Source organism: Oreochromis aureus, linkage group 18, assembly GCF_013358895.1.
Source record: "Oreochromis aureus strain Israel breed Guangdong linkage group 18, ZZ_aureus, whole genome shotgun sequence".
Taxonomy (NCBI): Eukaryota; Metazoa; Chordata; class Actinopteri; order Cichliformes; family Cichlidae; genus Oreochromis; species Oreochromis aureus.
In genome coordinates, this window is record NC_052959.1 from 3,290,198 (window position 1) to 3,306,336 (window position 16,139).

At 41.4% G+C, this 16,139-nt stretch overlaps 1 protein-coding gene across 4 annotated transcripts; it reads right to left on the reverse strand.

Annotated features, from left to right (window-relative positions):
• Nucleotides 1-371: 371 nt before the first annotated feature.
• lrrc53 (leucine rich repeat containing 53) lies at nucleotides 372-7,077 on the reverse strand. 4 transcript variants are annotated; one of them, XM_039601886.1, is made up of 10 exons: nucleotides 7,039-7,077; nucleotides 6,897-6,955; nucleotides 6,733-6,832; nucleotides 6,528-6,656; nucleotides 5,331-5,429; nucleotides 4,405-4,580; nucleotides 3,628-3,791; nucleotides 3,346-3,493; nucleotides 3,064-3,256; nucleotides 372-2,849 (listed from the first exon to the last, which is right to left on the reverse strand). In XM_039601886.1, the coding sequence occupies exons 3-10, from the start codon at nucleotides 6,737-6,739 to the stop codon at nucleotides 589-591; spliced, it is 3,177 nt and encodes a 1,058-aa protein (XP_039457820.1). In that variant the 5' UTR covers nucleotides 6,740-6,832; nucleotides 6,897-6,955; nucleotides 7,039-7,077; the 3' UTR covers nucleotides 372-588. The 4 variants fall into 4 exon arrangements, with proteins under 4 accessions (XP_039457820.1, XP_039457817.1, XP_039457819.1 ...); XM_039601883.1 differs by having other exon boundaries at nucleotides 373-2,849; nucleotides 3,346-3,535; XM_039601885.1 differs by having other exon boundaries at nucleotides 373-2,849; nucleotides 3,346-3,535; nucleotides 6,917-6,955; nucleotides 7,039-7,054.
• Nucleotides 7,078-16,139: the final 9,062 nt, after the last annotated feature.

The window sequence follows — 16,139 nt, forward strand, 5'->3', positions numbered from 1 at the left end:
CAGTAAATGGACCCCTGTGTAGGTAGCATGTAGAGCTCTGCAGCCTGACCAAGAAACCTAATCCTCTGCAAACAGCCATCCTAGGGCCAAAACTGAAACGCAATCCTGCATGCACACCAAAACCCCAGAAACCTGCTGCAATCTGCATAGAGGTCAAAGTTACAGTGTTTTAGTCCTCAGATCACTGAAAGATGTTGTCTTTATTTCACTACTGTATTTACTGTAGAACTTACTTGGCAGTTGTAAGTTAGCAGCTGAACTAAGCAAAAGCTACGCCTTACATGAAACTGTGCTTCATGTCCATGAATAAAGAAAAATTATGTCATTTTTAACTATACTGTCACAACACACAAGGAAATGCCATCTGTAGATGAAGATCGTGAGGAACGACAGAAAGCTGCAGCAAAGCCACTAAATGGTTTTCATGTGATGCAATTTTATTCAAATGCAGCTTCCAAGGCCATGAATGATTTTAAAATGCAAAACTAATTGATAAAAAATAAACAATATGAAATCCTTTAAATCTCAAAATGATTCAGTAGTAACATTTTATTCAGCTAAAAAGTAGTTTAAATACTGAGTTAGCTTCTAACGTATTTTCCTCTCCAGAGCAGTGAGAGGACGGCTGGATGTCTTCTCAGGAAGCACCAGTCTCAGCTTCCTCCTGAGGGAGGGGGAGCCTCCTTCCTCAGGCAGGTACTCTTGCTGCAGCAGAGCAGCTGCTGTGGAGGATTCACTCTCTGTGGATATACCGGGCACAGAGACACCTGATATGCCTGCCTCCTGCATGCTGGCTCCATACCTCTCCACTGCAGGCACCTCAGTTTGAGCCACAACCCCTACTGATATATCAACCATTGTACCAACAGGTACATTCCTAGTCTCTGCCTGACTGTTACTAATTGATATATTCTCCACTGTGCTCACTGGTTCGAGTCTTTTAGGGGCATCCTCAGACATACAATCCTGCGAGGCAGGGAGGTTCTCTTTGGTTGTGGGTGCTTGAGGTTCAACAGATAGCTGATGCAGTCCTGCATTCTGAATGACTTGTCCCTGTGCTGGTTCAGGTTTTGGCTTAGCTACAAGAGGAGCGCTGTCAGGAAGCATTGGGCTCTGAGAGGCGGACTGGACAGCTGCAGGATTAACACCTGGGTTTGCTGCTAAGTTCAAGGGAGCTCCTCCAGTCTGAGGTGTTGCACTTACATGGAAAGGGTTAGCAGCAGACAGAACTCCTCCTGCAGCTTGTCTGCTAAGCATGTCCGGAGCACCACTTGAAGCCATGTTAGGCCCACTGAATGCTATACTAGGAGCTGGACCTCTGGGGAACAGCAATTTTGATCCTGAGGCCAAGGTGCTGAGCAGAAAGTTCCCCCCTTGAAGAGAGAGGCTGCTGCCATTTAGCTGTGAGCCAGCTGAGCCAAGCAGTGAGAGGTTGGTAGACGAATGCTGAGCACTACCCAGAGTCAGGCCAGCTCCTTGATACTTATTACCCAGCAGACTTTGCCCATGCCCACTAACAATAGCGGACCCTGATTGGTCAGCAGCACTGCTGCTTTGCACAGACTGGTTGTTCTCTGGGTATCTACTCTCTTCTGTACTTTTCTGGTTACTGTTATCACTTTTGGAAGTTGTTTTTTCAGAGAGTGTTTGGCTTTTCTGTCCTTCTTCTCCTCCGACCTCTTCTTCCTTGTTTCCATCCTCAGTCAATGTCTCAGTCTTGCAGGATTTTCTCATTTTTTTCTCGCTAGACTTTCCTTTTTCTTTCTTTTCCTCACATTCTTTTCCATCCGTTCTTTTTTCTTTGCTTTTCTTGGAGCTGCTTTTCTCCAAAGGACCCTGCTCAATTTTCTTCCTTGGATGGACTTTGCTTTTTCGTAGTGGATTCAAGTTTAGTTTGACCTTCACCAACCGGCTGGATTGAACTTTCTGCCTCTTTTCTCTTCTCTTTCTTTTGTCTCTTATTACTTCCTCCTCTCTCTTGTCCTCAATTTGACTATTTCCTTCTTCCAGGGTTCTTGAACTCTGCAGATCAAACGACACATTTCTGATTACTCTTTTCAACTCTGTGTTCTTCATCATGTCAGAGTGGTTATGAGCATTCCTTCCTCTTTCATTCAGCCTGTACTGAGAAGAGAAGCCGTTAGGCAGAGCAAAGTCTCCTGGATTGGTTCCAATCTTCCGTTGTCTCATGTCCTGCTCTGCTCTGTATGTCCTGTGACAACTTTCACAGCGTAAACTCTCATATCCTTTAATCTTTACTTCTGCATGTGTCCTGTGATTGTTCACGTTTCTGCCATTCTTACAGGCTGGCAGGATCTCTGCTCTCTGACTAAAGGCTTCACTCTGTGGATAAGAAGATGAATTTGTATTTTCTTGAAAAACAAACTTGTTAGGGGTGTCCCTGTTCAAGATTCTATGCTGAACTTCTGTCCTTTTCCCCTCCTCATCGGATATCCTTCTTATTTTTCTCCTTTCTCTGTCCACCTTTGCCTCAATCCCTCCATTCATCCTGTTTTCTCTTCTCACTGGGTTCAGCTGTGGTGCATCACTGCTGCAGTCAGGACAGCTGAAACAGCCACTGTTCTCATCAGTTCTAAATCTAAACTGGTCTCCGGGTTCATTTGCCCATGTGTCCAAAGTCATGGCATCCTTGTTCCATTGCTGCCTGCTGTTTTCTTGCAAGAAAACATCCCTCCTCCTCTCTCTAACATCGAGGTGATTAACACAGTGGTTAGCCGTGCTGCTGCTTCCTTCTTCTTGCTCTTTCAGTCTTTTACTTTCTTTCATTTTTTTCTTTCGAGACACTTGATAGTAAATCAGAACTATCAGCAGAGTCAAGCCAACGCCACCTGAAGCACAGGAGAATGAGTATGATTGGGTATTTCTCCTGTTTTTATTTTCGAATGTTGATCATTTAGAACTGTGTTGTTTCATATATGCTGGGTGTTCTGTGCTATGATTCTCCATCTAATACTTTAATTCTCTTTTCTTATTCTTTCATTAATGTCTAAGAGTTAAATTGAAATCATTGTTCTTTTATCCTGTGTTGTATATCATTCTCACCGATAAAGCAGATGACTGCAGTGATGGCTAGATCTCGAGCATACAACTGAGGCGTTACGCTGGCTCTTGGCTCTATATGCACTGTGATGTTCTGATTGGACGGGACACAATTGGCATCAGTCAGCTCCAGCACTGTGGTTACAGCTGGGTTGTCAGCGCTCGCACACACCATCCTACGGCCATTGTAGAGGATCTGAGATCAGCACAAATAGAAAACAGATTTAAGTCAGTTCAGGTTGTACTGGTGAGTGGACGTAGGTTTAGTGGGGGGAGTTCCTGTACCTTGTCAGGTTGTTGGATGAAGGTGGAAAGGAAGTCGGCGAGCTCCAGCAGCTGACAGGAGCAATTCCATGAGTTGAGGTCCAGGTTGAGATTTGTCAGCCAGGTGAGGTAAGAAAAAGCATCCACAGGAGCAGAACTCAGGCGGTTTCTGGAAAGATCCAGAGTCGTCAGGCTCACCAAGCCACGGAAACTAAGACACACAGGGGACATTAGTTTTGGTGAAGGTCCTTTATTTCTTTTAAAGAAAGGAAAAAAATAAACATAGTAATATTAAATACTTACCTGTTTCTGTCCACATGTTGAATCAGATTATCTGACAGATCCAGATTCCTCAGCTCTCTGAGGTCATTTAGAGGGAAGGAACCAGAATCTAAGCTGGTGAGCAGGTTTCCCTCCAGTGTAAGACTCTGGAGAGCCTTGGCACCTTTAAACCAGCCACCCTGGATCTGCACAGCAACACAGAGTTGATTCTTACTTCATGTATTTAGTCCCACAACGTAATATGCTGTATGTTCTTTAAATGCACAAGAAACGTTGTGGAAGACGATAAACATCTACTACCATCTGCACATAGTATGTGGTCTTACTTTTTATGTTTTATATTAAGGCTGTCTTCTTTCTAAATGCTAGCAGGTAGAGAAGAGTTCAGCTTACATAGGAAGATTACCTTGGGCAGCCTTGCTCTATTACCTCAATAAACATTTACTCATCATTTATGACTTCTATCTCTGGTTTCAAGTTTTGCTGAATACAATATGATGCTCATTTTGCTCATTACTGTCCCCATAGGTGTCCAGAGGGAGAAAGGGAGGGTATGCTTCACCATATATGATGAGTTAGTCACATCAGGTCTTCAAAAAACTAAGATGGCTGAAAATGTTCAGCTCGAACCTTCAGTTGGTAAAGTGACAAAGGCTACATCCATCTTTTCCATGACTTACTATCCATGATTAATAAAGTAATCACTTAACTGCAAAATCTCTCAACTGAAAATGCTACTGTTGCAAATGCTACTGTTGCAAATAGTAGTTGCAAATTTTCCCCAGCAAAGGTACCTACCATGCTAATGATATTATGGCCCAAGGTAAGGACCTGTAGCTGGGTTAGATTCATCAGAGCTCCACCCTGTAGAGACTCACTGTTCAGGAGGTTGTGGTCCAGCAGTAATGTGTGGAGGAAGGGCAGATTTCTGAAAGACTCTCTAGCAAGTTCTGAGATGTTGTTATGGCTCAAACCTGGATGATCAGCAGGGAGAAATACATTTGAACACTATAAAACTGGGAGTCTAAATGTTTTAATGCATCTAAAAAGTGAAAGATGCAGTTTCTGTCCTGTTGCCTGGCTATACTATTGTTTCTAAAAAGAATCTGGAAAAGAAACAATTTTCCTTCTTTTGTTCTTTTTCTGTCTGTCATCTGCCATTGCTTTGCAGTATTTTTATAGTGCAGAGGACTTTCTTCTGAAGTTTAGTGGGTCACAGTTTTAAAATTAACTCTATTTCATCTAGCAAAAGGGTTTGGCACACTGACCTCTATGGATCAAAAGTGAAAGGCTGTACTAAAAGGGAACATGTAACACAAGCAAGAATAATTGCCTTGCTTGTGTCTAGTTAGTCTTGAATTTTTATTTTTGTAAATTTGAGAGGCAAAATTTTTCATAGAATGAATACGAAAAGCTGCATTAGAAGCTTTTGCTAGCTACCTTCAAATACCCCTCTTGACCATTGTGGTTGCTGTTTTGATTCACTATTTAAACTAACTTTGATTTACTTTGAAGGACCCATCCCATCCTTCAACAAACTGTTCCAATTTCTGCAATCAGGCAGGTTCCGCACCATACGGGCAAGAACAGAGCGACTCAAGAGGTGCTTCTATCCCCAAGCCATCTGGGTCCTAAATCAGAACATATCAGAACATGCCCCCGCATTGAACAGAATCAACTTGTCCTACCACTATTGTTGCTGTTTTGCAATTCTCAAAACTCACCAATGACTGTAATGTTGCTCAGCTCAGACAGTGAGGCAGGCTGAACTGTAGAAATTGAGCCTTCTGTTAGCAGCAGAGCCTGTGTGGTATTCGGAGCAACTGGTCAAGGCATACAAAAACACACAACATCATCAGCATATAGTGCCTTTCGGTTTCATACGTGAGAAGTAAATTTACCACATTAAAGTGGTAAATTTTGTATTATGCTACAAAACTAGCATAAAACTATGCTAAATCATAGTTTTGGGGAATTTCACTTGTCAATAAGCTAATCTGGGAAAGAATACAAAACAATGAATTATAGTAAAAATGTTTCTAGGTTTTATTAATTATATAAGCTTACTAAAAAATTGTAATATATGACAGTTTTTAGTAATGTCAAATTCTGTTGGTTTTCTTTAGTTTATGTTTTGCAAAACTGGCTTTTGTGTTTCTTTGAGCTTTAAGGCTTGATTTTATTATTATTACATTTTGTCATTTTATAATGCATTGTGCAGTAAAATATGTATTAGTGAATCCATTTGCAAATTAGTATTAAAATTCCGAATTGCGGAAGGTAACACGAAAGTAGCACGTAACATTAGCATCACTCCAGGTAGCCCTACCCTTGTAGGCTTGTGTTAACTTGTGATATGGCGGTATTAGCTAGCTAACGTTATACAAATAAATTTGGAAACTAATCAAACTGCTGGAACAAGCACTGAGTCCTGTGATTGATAACAGAGTTACTGTCTGTAAACAGTCTCATCAGTTACCACATAGCTTTTTGATACTTAAAGAGTAAAAAAAAAAAAAAAAAAAGCATTCCTTGTGTTTTTGTCTATTAAATTACCAAATAATGGATATATATTTTTAAAAAAACATAATCAAAAAGTAATTAGCAAATTATTTTATTAATTTAAAATTGATTATTAAAGCATGAAATGCTTTATTTCAGTGTAACGTAACTCTCCCGGTCCTCCATATCCCAGTACCCTTTAATTCGATTGTTAATCCTTAATGTCTGTGTTCAGTGTTTACCTGTTGAGTTACTTTCTCCTTTATTTTGTTAGTTCCCTTTCTCTCGTGTTTTGATGTCTTCAACTCTGAATACTATGACAAATAATGTTTTTCATATGACTGCCGTACAGTAGGACTATGCACTTATTTAGGCTCAGTTTTCAGTTATAGAGGGGGAATGGCATATTTTTTTTTTACCTATAATTTTAGTCAGTCTTTGGCAGATGACAGCATCCTCAGAACAAACCATACAGGAAGCAGGACACAACGGGACTTGGGACATGTGCTGGGCGCTGATAACTAACAGCAACAACATCCGCAAAATATCTGAAAAGACATTTGCATAATCTTAACTGCCTGCATTGGGCTTCTGCGATGCAAGAAAACCATGTGTACTACTCACTGTACATGTTGTGTTACAGTGAAGTGATGAGGAGGCCTCTCTTCCACAGGGTCGTAACCTGATCTAGCTTTATCCGTATCGCCATTATCATCCGTTTGTCCTACGAAAAGACGTAATTGTATCACTGTAAAAACACCATAATCGCCCATCTTGTGTAGTCAGACCTGCGTGGCTGAGTGTGGACCTTAGCCTGCGGCATCCTGAACAGAACAACACACAAGTACTGTAGACGAATGAGTGACATCATGAATAAAACACATACAGATGTCTTCATAGGTGTTTTCACAGGTTGAAAGTAATTCTTACCGTCAACACCATCACCAAGTACACGTTCGCTCTCTGTTGCTAAGCAAACAAATAACGCTAAATGGTAATGCATCACCATGTGTATTTGTGTGTTAGGTAGCATTGGGGAGATAGAGTTTGTCCCCAGAGGAGGCTGACTGATGGATAACAGCCCGACATTGTAGCCAAATGAGGCCTATCATGTTTCTGCTAAAGCTCTTTTACTAATGGACTTTTCTCTGGTGATAAACAAATGTAAGCTACTCCACAATAACCATAAAGCAGAATGGCTCATCAGATTGACCAGCAAGACAACACATTCATTACAGAGTGCAATTATATTTCAACCTGGCAGACTTTTATCTGCTATACAAGAAACGCATTTCACAGTTTATTCCTAGCGCAGACAGCACTGCTGATTGAAACAATAACATCTAAGCAACACTGATTTAAGAGCTATTTAAGCATTATGTTTTATTAACACTGAACTGAATGTGGAGCTTCCATCTTCACTAAGCTCTTTTTTTTCCACTGATGTAAATATACAGCTGCACTCTGATCTTGTGCATTTTTACATAGTGATTTTGAATTTCTTGGTAGTAGTTTTGTGTCCGTTTTTCATCACATCAAGTCTCTTTGTTGTCATTTCATGCATCTTTGTGTGTCACCTTAATCTCTTTTGTCTCTGTCATTTTGCCCCATTTTTGTGAGTCTCGACACTGTTGTTCTTTTGCATAGCTTTTTTTTGTAGGGAACTGTTCTAACTGACATTATAGTTTGTCTTTATACTACTGAAGAGACAGTAGACACATGGGAGACAGGTGTAACAGTGAAGCTCCTAGGAATAGAGGTAGTGAGGGTAGACAACTTTAAATACCTGGGGTCAACTATCCAAAGCAACAGACAGTACAAAAGAGGTGAAGAAGAGAGTGTAGGTAGAGTGGAGTCGGTGGAGATGGTGTCAGGGGGATTTGTGACAAAAGGATAGCAGCAAGAAAGGGGAGGTTTACAAGACAGTAGTGAGACCTACTATGATGCAGGGTTTGGAGGCAGTAGCTCTAAGAAAAAGACAAGAGGCTGACGTGCAAGTGACAGAGTGACCAGGATGGACATCATCAGAGGGAAAGCTGAGGTTGAGCAGTTTGGGGACAGAGTTAGAAACTCGAGGTGGGAGTGGAAGTATTAAACAAAGGATGTTGAAGATGGAAATGCCAGGCAGGAGGAAATGAGGAAGACGTCTGAAAAAGTTTATGGATGTAGTGAAGGGGAACAGAAATTGTTGGTGTGATAGAGGAGGTGGTCAAGGATAGGGTTAGATGGAGGCAGATGATCGGCTGTGACAACACTTAAAGCAGCCAAAAAAAAAAAAAGTTGTTTTGTAGTGCATCTCTTTTTTTTGTGTACTGTATTTCTTTAAAGCTGTTTTGTGTCTCTTTGTTGTCTCTTGACAAGACACATGTGGATGAGACAGGAAACAAAGAGAACTCAAACCGAACACCATAACAGTAAAGCAATCTAGACTTGTAGCCAAAATTTCATAGAAACTAAACAGCCAACAGACCTCACACAATACAACAAGAACTAACGCTCAGAATTAACAGTATGATAGACAGTCAATCATCAGACAGTAATCTAAATCTTCAGGCACAGAATAATAGTAGTAATAACAACTCTAAAGTAAACGAAAGAACCTCAGACCAAGACAAATATACATTTCTTAGTGGAACAGAATAGAATAGCCCTTTATTGTCCTTGTACATGAACAATGAAAATATGGATGCTCCACATCTACTGTGCAGGAATAAAATATAAATAATAAGACATCAGAAATACACACAGTAGGAGAGCTTGCTCTCCACTGAGGAGCAGTAGAAGGCCAGTAGCAGCGTCTGCTCCAGGTTATTCTTCCTCAGGAGCCAGAGGAAGTGCAGCTGCTGCACTTGATCAGCAGAGATGTGATCGCCCTGAAACCTGAAGGTGGAGACAGATTCCACTCATTCTCCATTTATAATGAGAGGGCAGTGAGCCTGTCTGTGCCTCCTGAAGTCCACGATTTGGTATTTTGTTTTAAGGATGTTCAGCTTCTGGTATATCTGCTTTAGAGATTTTCTGCCTGCTGTTAGTAAAACATCACTAAGCAATGTCACAGCATAGTGGTTTATACATTCACAAAACAGTCTAAAGGTCCCTCAGTTCAATCTTGAGGAGACACACGGATCTCTTTGGGTTTGTGTGAGGAACAAAAATCAGCCGAGTCAAAACATATGCAGCTACCTGCTGTGGTGGCTCCTGGTGATTAAAGGGAGCAGCCAAACACAGCTTCATATTACTGAATATGTTCTTATGTGGCACTTTTCTACTTTGTCTCATTCACCCATTCATACAAGCACTGTTTACCATCTTTCTATCCAAGAGTTACACTTCAACAAACACAATTTGGGATTTAGTATCGTATCCAGGATATTTGGCCATGCAGACTGAAACAATCAGGGATCGAACCACTAACCTTTGGATTAGTACGTGACTTGCTCTACCGCCTGAGGTACAGCCACCCTCATGCTGGTTTTAGTTGAAAATGGCATTACTAGTTGGTAATATAGCCTAGATTTCCTGATGAACTGCACTGGTTAATTAAGTGCTGCAAAGAAACTACGAACTTGCCTAGAAACTACATTAGTGAGACTTTCACTGAAGCACATCAGGCCTCATGATAGTGTGATGCTCAGTGTGCAAACATGTTAACCATAGGATATTAGGTTTCAGTCCAGTTCAAACTTATCCCATCTTATTAGTTGACTGACTCCTCGGATACCTTACAAAGTTTTACCCACCATCGTCACGGCAACTCAACTCACTAGACAGTTACAACATTTGGAAAATATACTTTTACATTTACCAAATACCAAATTGTGCACCTTTATTCCAATGCCATCTACTACAGCTTGGTTTCTTATTCTGAACATCTAAACATTAATTTTAAAAAAGATCATTGTCAGACCGTCATCATAGAAATCCGTTAAAAACATTAGCAGGTTCCTTACCTGTTCCTAACCAAGTGTTTTAACCCTGCTGCAGATATGGTGCACTCCACTCACATGATAATCCATCAGAATGACCTGTAGTGCTTGTCTGCTGTAGAGCCATCATTTACTGATTGCTGTAGTGCTGCAACACGTACCGTGTATATGAGTGGGTTTAGCTCAGGTTACCTGCCCGTCTCTGAAGCATGCTCAGTAGAGCTGGCTGTCACCTGAGAGGAACAGATGTCATGTCTGACTCGGAAACAGAGCCTTAAACTTTGTCTTAGTTTTTTTGTTGTTTGTTTTGTTTATCTTAATTCTTATTTCTAAAGATGCATTTTTTATTTTATTTTTTTTAAACATTAATTATTATTTGCTTTTAAAGTGAGGATTTTCTGTTTATGTTTAACCTTTTTTTTTTTTGTGTGCGTGGCCACTTGTGGTCTTTATTTGTACTATATGCACCTTCGTTTTTGGTACATGGCTTCTTTTCTCACAGAGCTTTAATCTGCATTTGTGGAAGGCACAGTGAACTGTGTTCACAGACAGTGATTTCAGGAAGTGTTCCTGAGGGCAGGACAGAATCATGCATGCTTTTGTAATACTGATGAAGCGCTAATGAATTAATACATGCTAGGTATTAAGTGAAATATTGGGTTATTATTAGTCAGAAGATTTAGGAATGGCTACTGGAGCTGATGGGCAGTAATTAATAAATACGCACAACACAAAATGCTTTTGCCTGCAAAAGGATTTTGCATGTGTTTAACCAAAACCAAAGAAAAATAACAAGAAAAGAAAAGGAAAACTTAAATAATCACTCCTGCTGCAGCTGTTCAATTAATCAAAAACACAGTTGGGGTGAACAAAGACAACTAAGTAATATCAAAAACACTGATCCACACTGAAGAGGAAAAAGTCCATGAGTTTTATCTGAGTGTCCATGAGAGATGTCCAAGCACTATAAACATTTATTATTCAACAAATATCGGTCAAATCAAAAATCAGAATCAAGTTGTTTGGACAGCAGCAGCCAATTAGCATCAGCTGGTAGCACCACAACCAGTCAATTAAAAGTTCAAACTCACCAATTCCGTTCCGTTCAGTGCACGACAACACTAAGGCTCTGGCTCACAGTAATCAGCGTCTAAGTTGCATATGTTAGTTGGTGTTAAAAAAAAAATGCATTAAAACGGGAAAAACAAGTGTTTGCCAATACAAACCTGCAACAGCTCTGTCACCTGGCTTGCCCCCACGCATCTGACGGGAGGAAGCCGGGACAGGCTTACTATGACCTATATGCCATCTGCAAGTCGTGAGTTCTCAGAATCTGCTCTTTGAGCACAGAGTGACAACATCATGGAGCGTAAGTTTGATAACATCATGGAGAAGCTCACGGCTCTCCAACGGGAGATTGAGAGACCAGTGTCGGACTGTTAGAACAGCTTTGAAATTCTCATGAGTTGTTCGTACTAAAGTAAAAACCACCATCACTTCATGCGGCTATCCCTTCGGCGCCAGCTGTGGTCTCAAGGCTGGAGCTGAACAACAACACCCTGATAACAGACTGTGTTTAGACTGTTCTTCCCATTCTATGCAAGGCCACCTGGGTTGGCTGGAAGACTGTTTACTTAGGCTGGCAGGGCGAAGGACACTGTCTCAGCTGAACTCTGGACACATACACACACACACACACACACAGACATATATATACACATGCAGATATACACTCATCCCCCCCCTCCCCCTCCAAATGCCTTCGACGCTTATTCCCTTCCGATGCTGACGGTGGATCAAGGAGACCAGCGCATAGGCTGCAGGCCCGGATGTACTGTCTACATTGGCTGTCTCTCACCCTTCACCCACCCCTGTTGCTTGTCATGTGTTTCTTTGGTGTATTAAGAGTTTTTTTCATGTGCTATGTGCAAAGGTGTTTTTTTCTGTTCTCAAACTGATCTCCCTATTGGAGCTCAGTCTCGGGGGAGTTCTTTTTTCTCCTTATCTTTCCTCATGTTGTGCATTTTCCATTGTTATACCTCTCTAACCTGTCTACCCCATGTGATGTTTGTGTAATGCATGTATGGTCAGAAGGGTAAGATGGCGCTGGCAAAGGTCGGCAGCCTTAACCCAATTTCCTTCGGGGTCAACCTTCAGGATCAATAAAGTTTTATTGAATTGAATTGAATTGATTGGCTGAGCATAGTCATGTGGTTGGAGTCATGTATTTGTGAGGTGTTCAATGGCAGGAAAAGTGCAGGAAACTACTAAAATCTAGTAAAACAGATTTACTCTGGGTTACACCTTCATGTAATTTTACCAAGGGGCCCAAACATTACAGATATACAGGGTGGGCCTTTTATATGGATACACCGTAATAAAATGGGAATGGTTGGTGACAGTAGCGGTTTTAGATACGGGCGACACGGGCGGTTGCCCGGGGCGGCATCGTGATGGGGGGCGGCATCACGGGCATCAGCAAAAAAAAAAAAAAAATGCTCGTACTCATGCTGCCCCGATGGCACCCAGCGCATATTGGGAATGTCATAGGCACCAATCGGTTTTCTATCGCCCATTTGCTGGGAGTAAGGGCGCCCTCCGTTTGCGAGGTGCGCCTGCTGCTTGCGGCACAGGGAGGAGAGGGCGGGGCGGCGGGGGATTCTCTGACTGGCTGGAGCAGCATCTAATAACCAACTCGCAAAATAAAACAAAATAAAAACAAAACAACAAACACGAAAACACCGGACATTATGATACAGACTTATAATTTGCACCGATGTTTTTTCGAAATTCTATACACGAAAACTGAGCGCGAGAGCCCTCGGTGCGCCTGCGCGCTGCTGAAGTCAAAGTAAACTTTATTGTCATCTCCGCTACATACAGTCCAGTATTTAGAGAGACGAGACGACGAGGCTCCAGTTACAGCAGTGCAAATAAACGAACAATAAATATAGTAGAGTAAGAAAATAAATATACACTTTAGGACTCGGGGTAAAGGGATCAATAACAATTTAAAATTTATAATTTACAGTTTGATGATTTAAAGTCTCACACATAACCCGTCGAAAGGGGAGGGAGACCTGCTGCTTCCAAATAGAGCACATTTCATTCATAGTGTTGTAAATCCAAGCCCATTATGTTTTCATGATTTGAATCCTGGGTTGTGTGAAATCCCAGAAATACACCCTAGACAAAGCGAATCTGTGAACTAAGGTGTCTATTAGGTTATGTTGTGGTGATCCTCTGGTTGAGGGATGGGTGTTCATACTGGAGTGCAAAATTAAAACCAATGGAAGATGGACAAGAAAAGTTCAAAGCCATCAGGTGCTCAGTTTAGAAAAAAGAGAAAAGAAGAGGAGAAGAAACAAACAAATGATACAGGTAAGCAGATGTGTCATTGGATAATGACAGGTCATCCTGAAACAATCAGAATCAGAATACTTTATTAATCCCTAAGGAAATAATGTGGGTTACAGTTGCTCCAAGAAGAAATGGTAAAAATAGTAACAGTAACAGACTAAACTCCAAACAATACATTATGTTACAGATTTTAATATTAATTAGTCATTGTCAGTTGTTGATTTGTCCTGTTCTCATTGTATGACGAATTATGATGGCTGTTTGGTAGCCGTTTGCACACTATGCATACTCTCTCTCTCTCTCTCTCTTCATATGTGTGTGTGGACTGTTAACAGTTTTATGTTAATGTACAATCCTTAACATGTTTTGTGTGTGTGTGTGTGTGTGTGTGGGCAGGGGGGGGGGACGCCAGAGGGAGTGTTCGCCCAGGGCGCCAAACAGGCTAGGACCGCCACTGGTTGGTGATATTAAAGTCCTGTTTGTGGCACATTAGTATATGTGAGGGGGCAAACTCCTCAAGATGGGTGGTGACCATGGTGGCCATTTAGAAGTCGGCCATCTTGGATACAACTTTTGTTTTTTCAATAGGAAGGGGCCATGTGACACATCAAACTTATTGGTAATGTCACAAGAAAAACAATGGTGTGCTTGGTTTCAACGTAACTTTAAGTTTCTCTTTGTTCACAGCCATTGACATGTCGAAGAGGTTAACACGTGAGGAGCGGATCAAAATTGTGTTGATATCTGGTGAAGGCAGTAACCAGGTCATTGCAGCAGATTTCAATGCAAGACACCCTACGAGACCACCCATCTCCCATGCTACAGTTAGCAAACTGCTTGCTAAGTTTCGTGAAACTGGTTCAGTGTTGGATTTGCCAAAATGTGGACGCAAGAAAACTGTCACTAATGAAGAAACATCAGTGGCTGTCCTGGCTTCATTCAGCAAGAGCCCACAGCGTAGCACTCGCCGCATGTCACTGGAGAGTGGCATTAGTCGAACATCGCTTTGGCGGATATTAGCTACTCACAAATGGCACCCTTACAAACTCCAGCTACTGCAGCATCTCAACGAGGATGACCCAGATCGGCGCACAGAATTTGCAGAATGTGCAAAACAAAAATTGGAACAGGACCTTCAGTTCACGCAGAAGATTTTGTTCAGTGATGAGGCAAACTTTTATGTGAATGGTGAAGTTAACAAACAAAACCACCGCTATTGGTCTGACACTAACCCACATTGGATGGATCCCTCCAAGACTGTTGGAACAACAAAGTGATGGTTTGGTGTGGTATATGGGGTACAACGATAGTGGGTCCATTCTTCATCAATGGAAACCTCAAGGCCACTGGATATTTGAAATTGCTACATGATGATGTGTTTCCCTCTTTGTGCACTGAAGCTGGCACGTTCCCTGAGTTTTTCCAGCAAGATGGTGCACCACCACATTATGGGTGCCAGGTCCGAGCATTCCTAGATGAACAGTTTCCTGGAAAGTGGATTGGTCGTCATGGGCCAGTTGAATGGCCCCCAAGGTCTCCCGATCTGACCCCCTTAGACTTTTGTCTTTGGGGTCATCTGAAGGCAATTGTCTATGGTGTGAAAATACGAGATGTGCAGCACCTGAAACTACGGATACTGGATGCCTGTGCTGGCATTTCTCCTGCGGTGTTGCCATCAGTGTGTGAAGAGTGGGAGAAGAGGGTTGCATTGACAATCCAACACAATGGGCAGCACATTGAACACATTTTATAAGTGGTCAGAAACTTGTAAATAACTCATGAAAGAATAAAGTTACGTTGAAACCAAGCACACCATTGTTTTTCTTGTGACATTACCAATAAGTTTGATGTGTCACATGGCCCTCTTCCTATTGAAAAAACAAAAGGTGTATCCAAGATGGCCGACTTCTAAATGGCCACCATGGTCACCACCCATCTTGAGGAGTTTGCCCCCTCACATATACTAATGTGCCACAAACAGGACTTTAATATCACCAACCATTCCCATTTTATTACGGTGTATCCATATAAAAGGCCCACCCTGTACAATACTTATTTTTTTTTGGCCTTATTCCTTGCACACAGAGATTTCTCCAGATTTTCTGTCTATCTTATGATGATGTTATGAACCATAGATGATGAGACCTGGCATATTTTGACACAGTGTGTAGTGTGTTCTTAAAACAATGTGAGGAAACTGAACAAGTGGAGGACAAAAGAGAAGTGGGAGGCTTAAAAAAACACTATCTACAGCAGATGAGCAGTCATGTCCTTAAGAAAAAGGGCAAAAAAACCACCAGAATAGACCTGACTCTGGACATGATATATGCATGGGGTCCTTCAGTTTATTCATCTACTGTTTAATGAAGCCCTAATCACAAATGCTCTCAGGCGAAGGCTGGCTGTCAAGATGCCATTCTTAAGGAAGGGTAACAAGGAGAAAAGAGTGAGATATGCCAAATTACACAAGAACTAAACTGAAAATCAGTGACAACAGACCTTATGGAGAAATCTGCAAAAACACTCTGGTCATTCTTGAAAAACAATCATATTAAATTAGGCTTTAAAAATACAAAGGTATATTAACACGAACTAAAGAAATAACTTCACCACAGTAAGGTCTCATCCAATTGGCAAATCACTGCATCATGGTACAGTGAAAACAAATCCAGCCTAAGGATTTTCTGCATTATTTTCTGTGATCTAGCAAACTGATTTTGCCATAGAAGCAACAAACAACAACAA

Bases quoted from the DNA above. Each gene is read 5' to 3' on its own strand.
- lrrc53 (XM_039601883.1), bottom strand. The intron at 3,536-3,627 runs GTAAGTATTTAA...TGTGTGTCTTAG, and splicing joins CAACATGTGGACAGAAACAG to TTTCCGTGGCTTGGTGAGCC. The intron at 2,850-3,063 runs GTGAGAATGATA...CCTGTGCTTCAG, and splicing joins TGCAGTCATCTGCTTTATCG to GTGGCGTTGGCTTGACTCTG.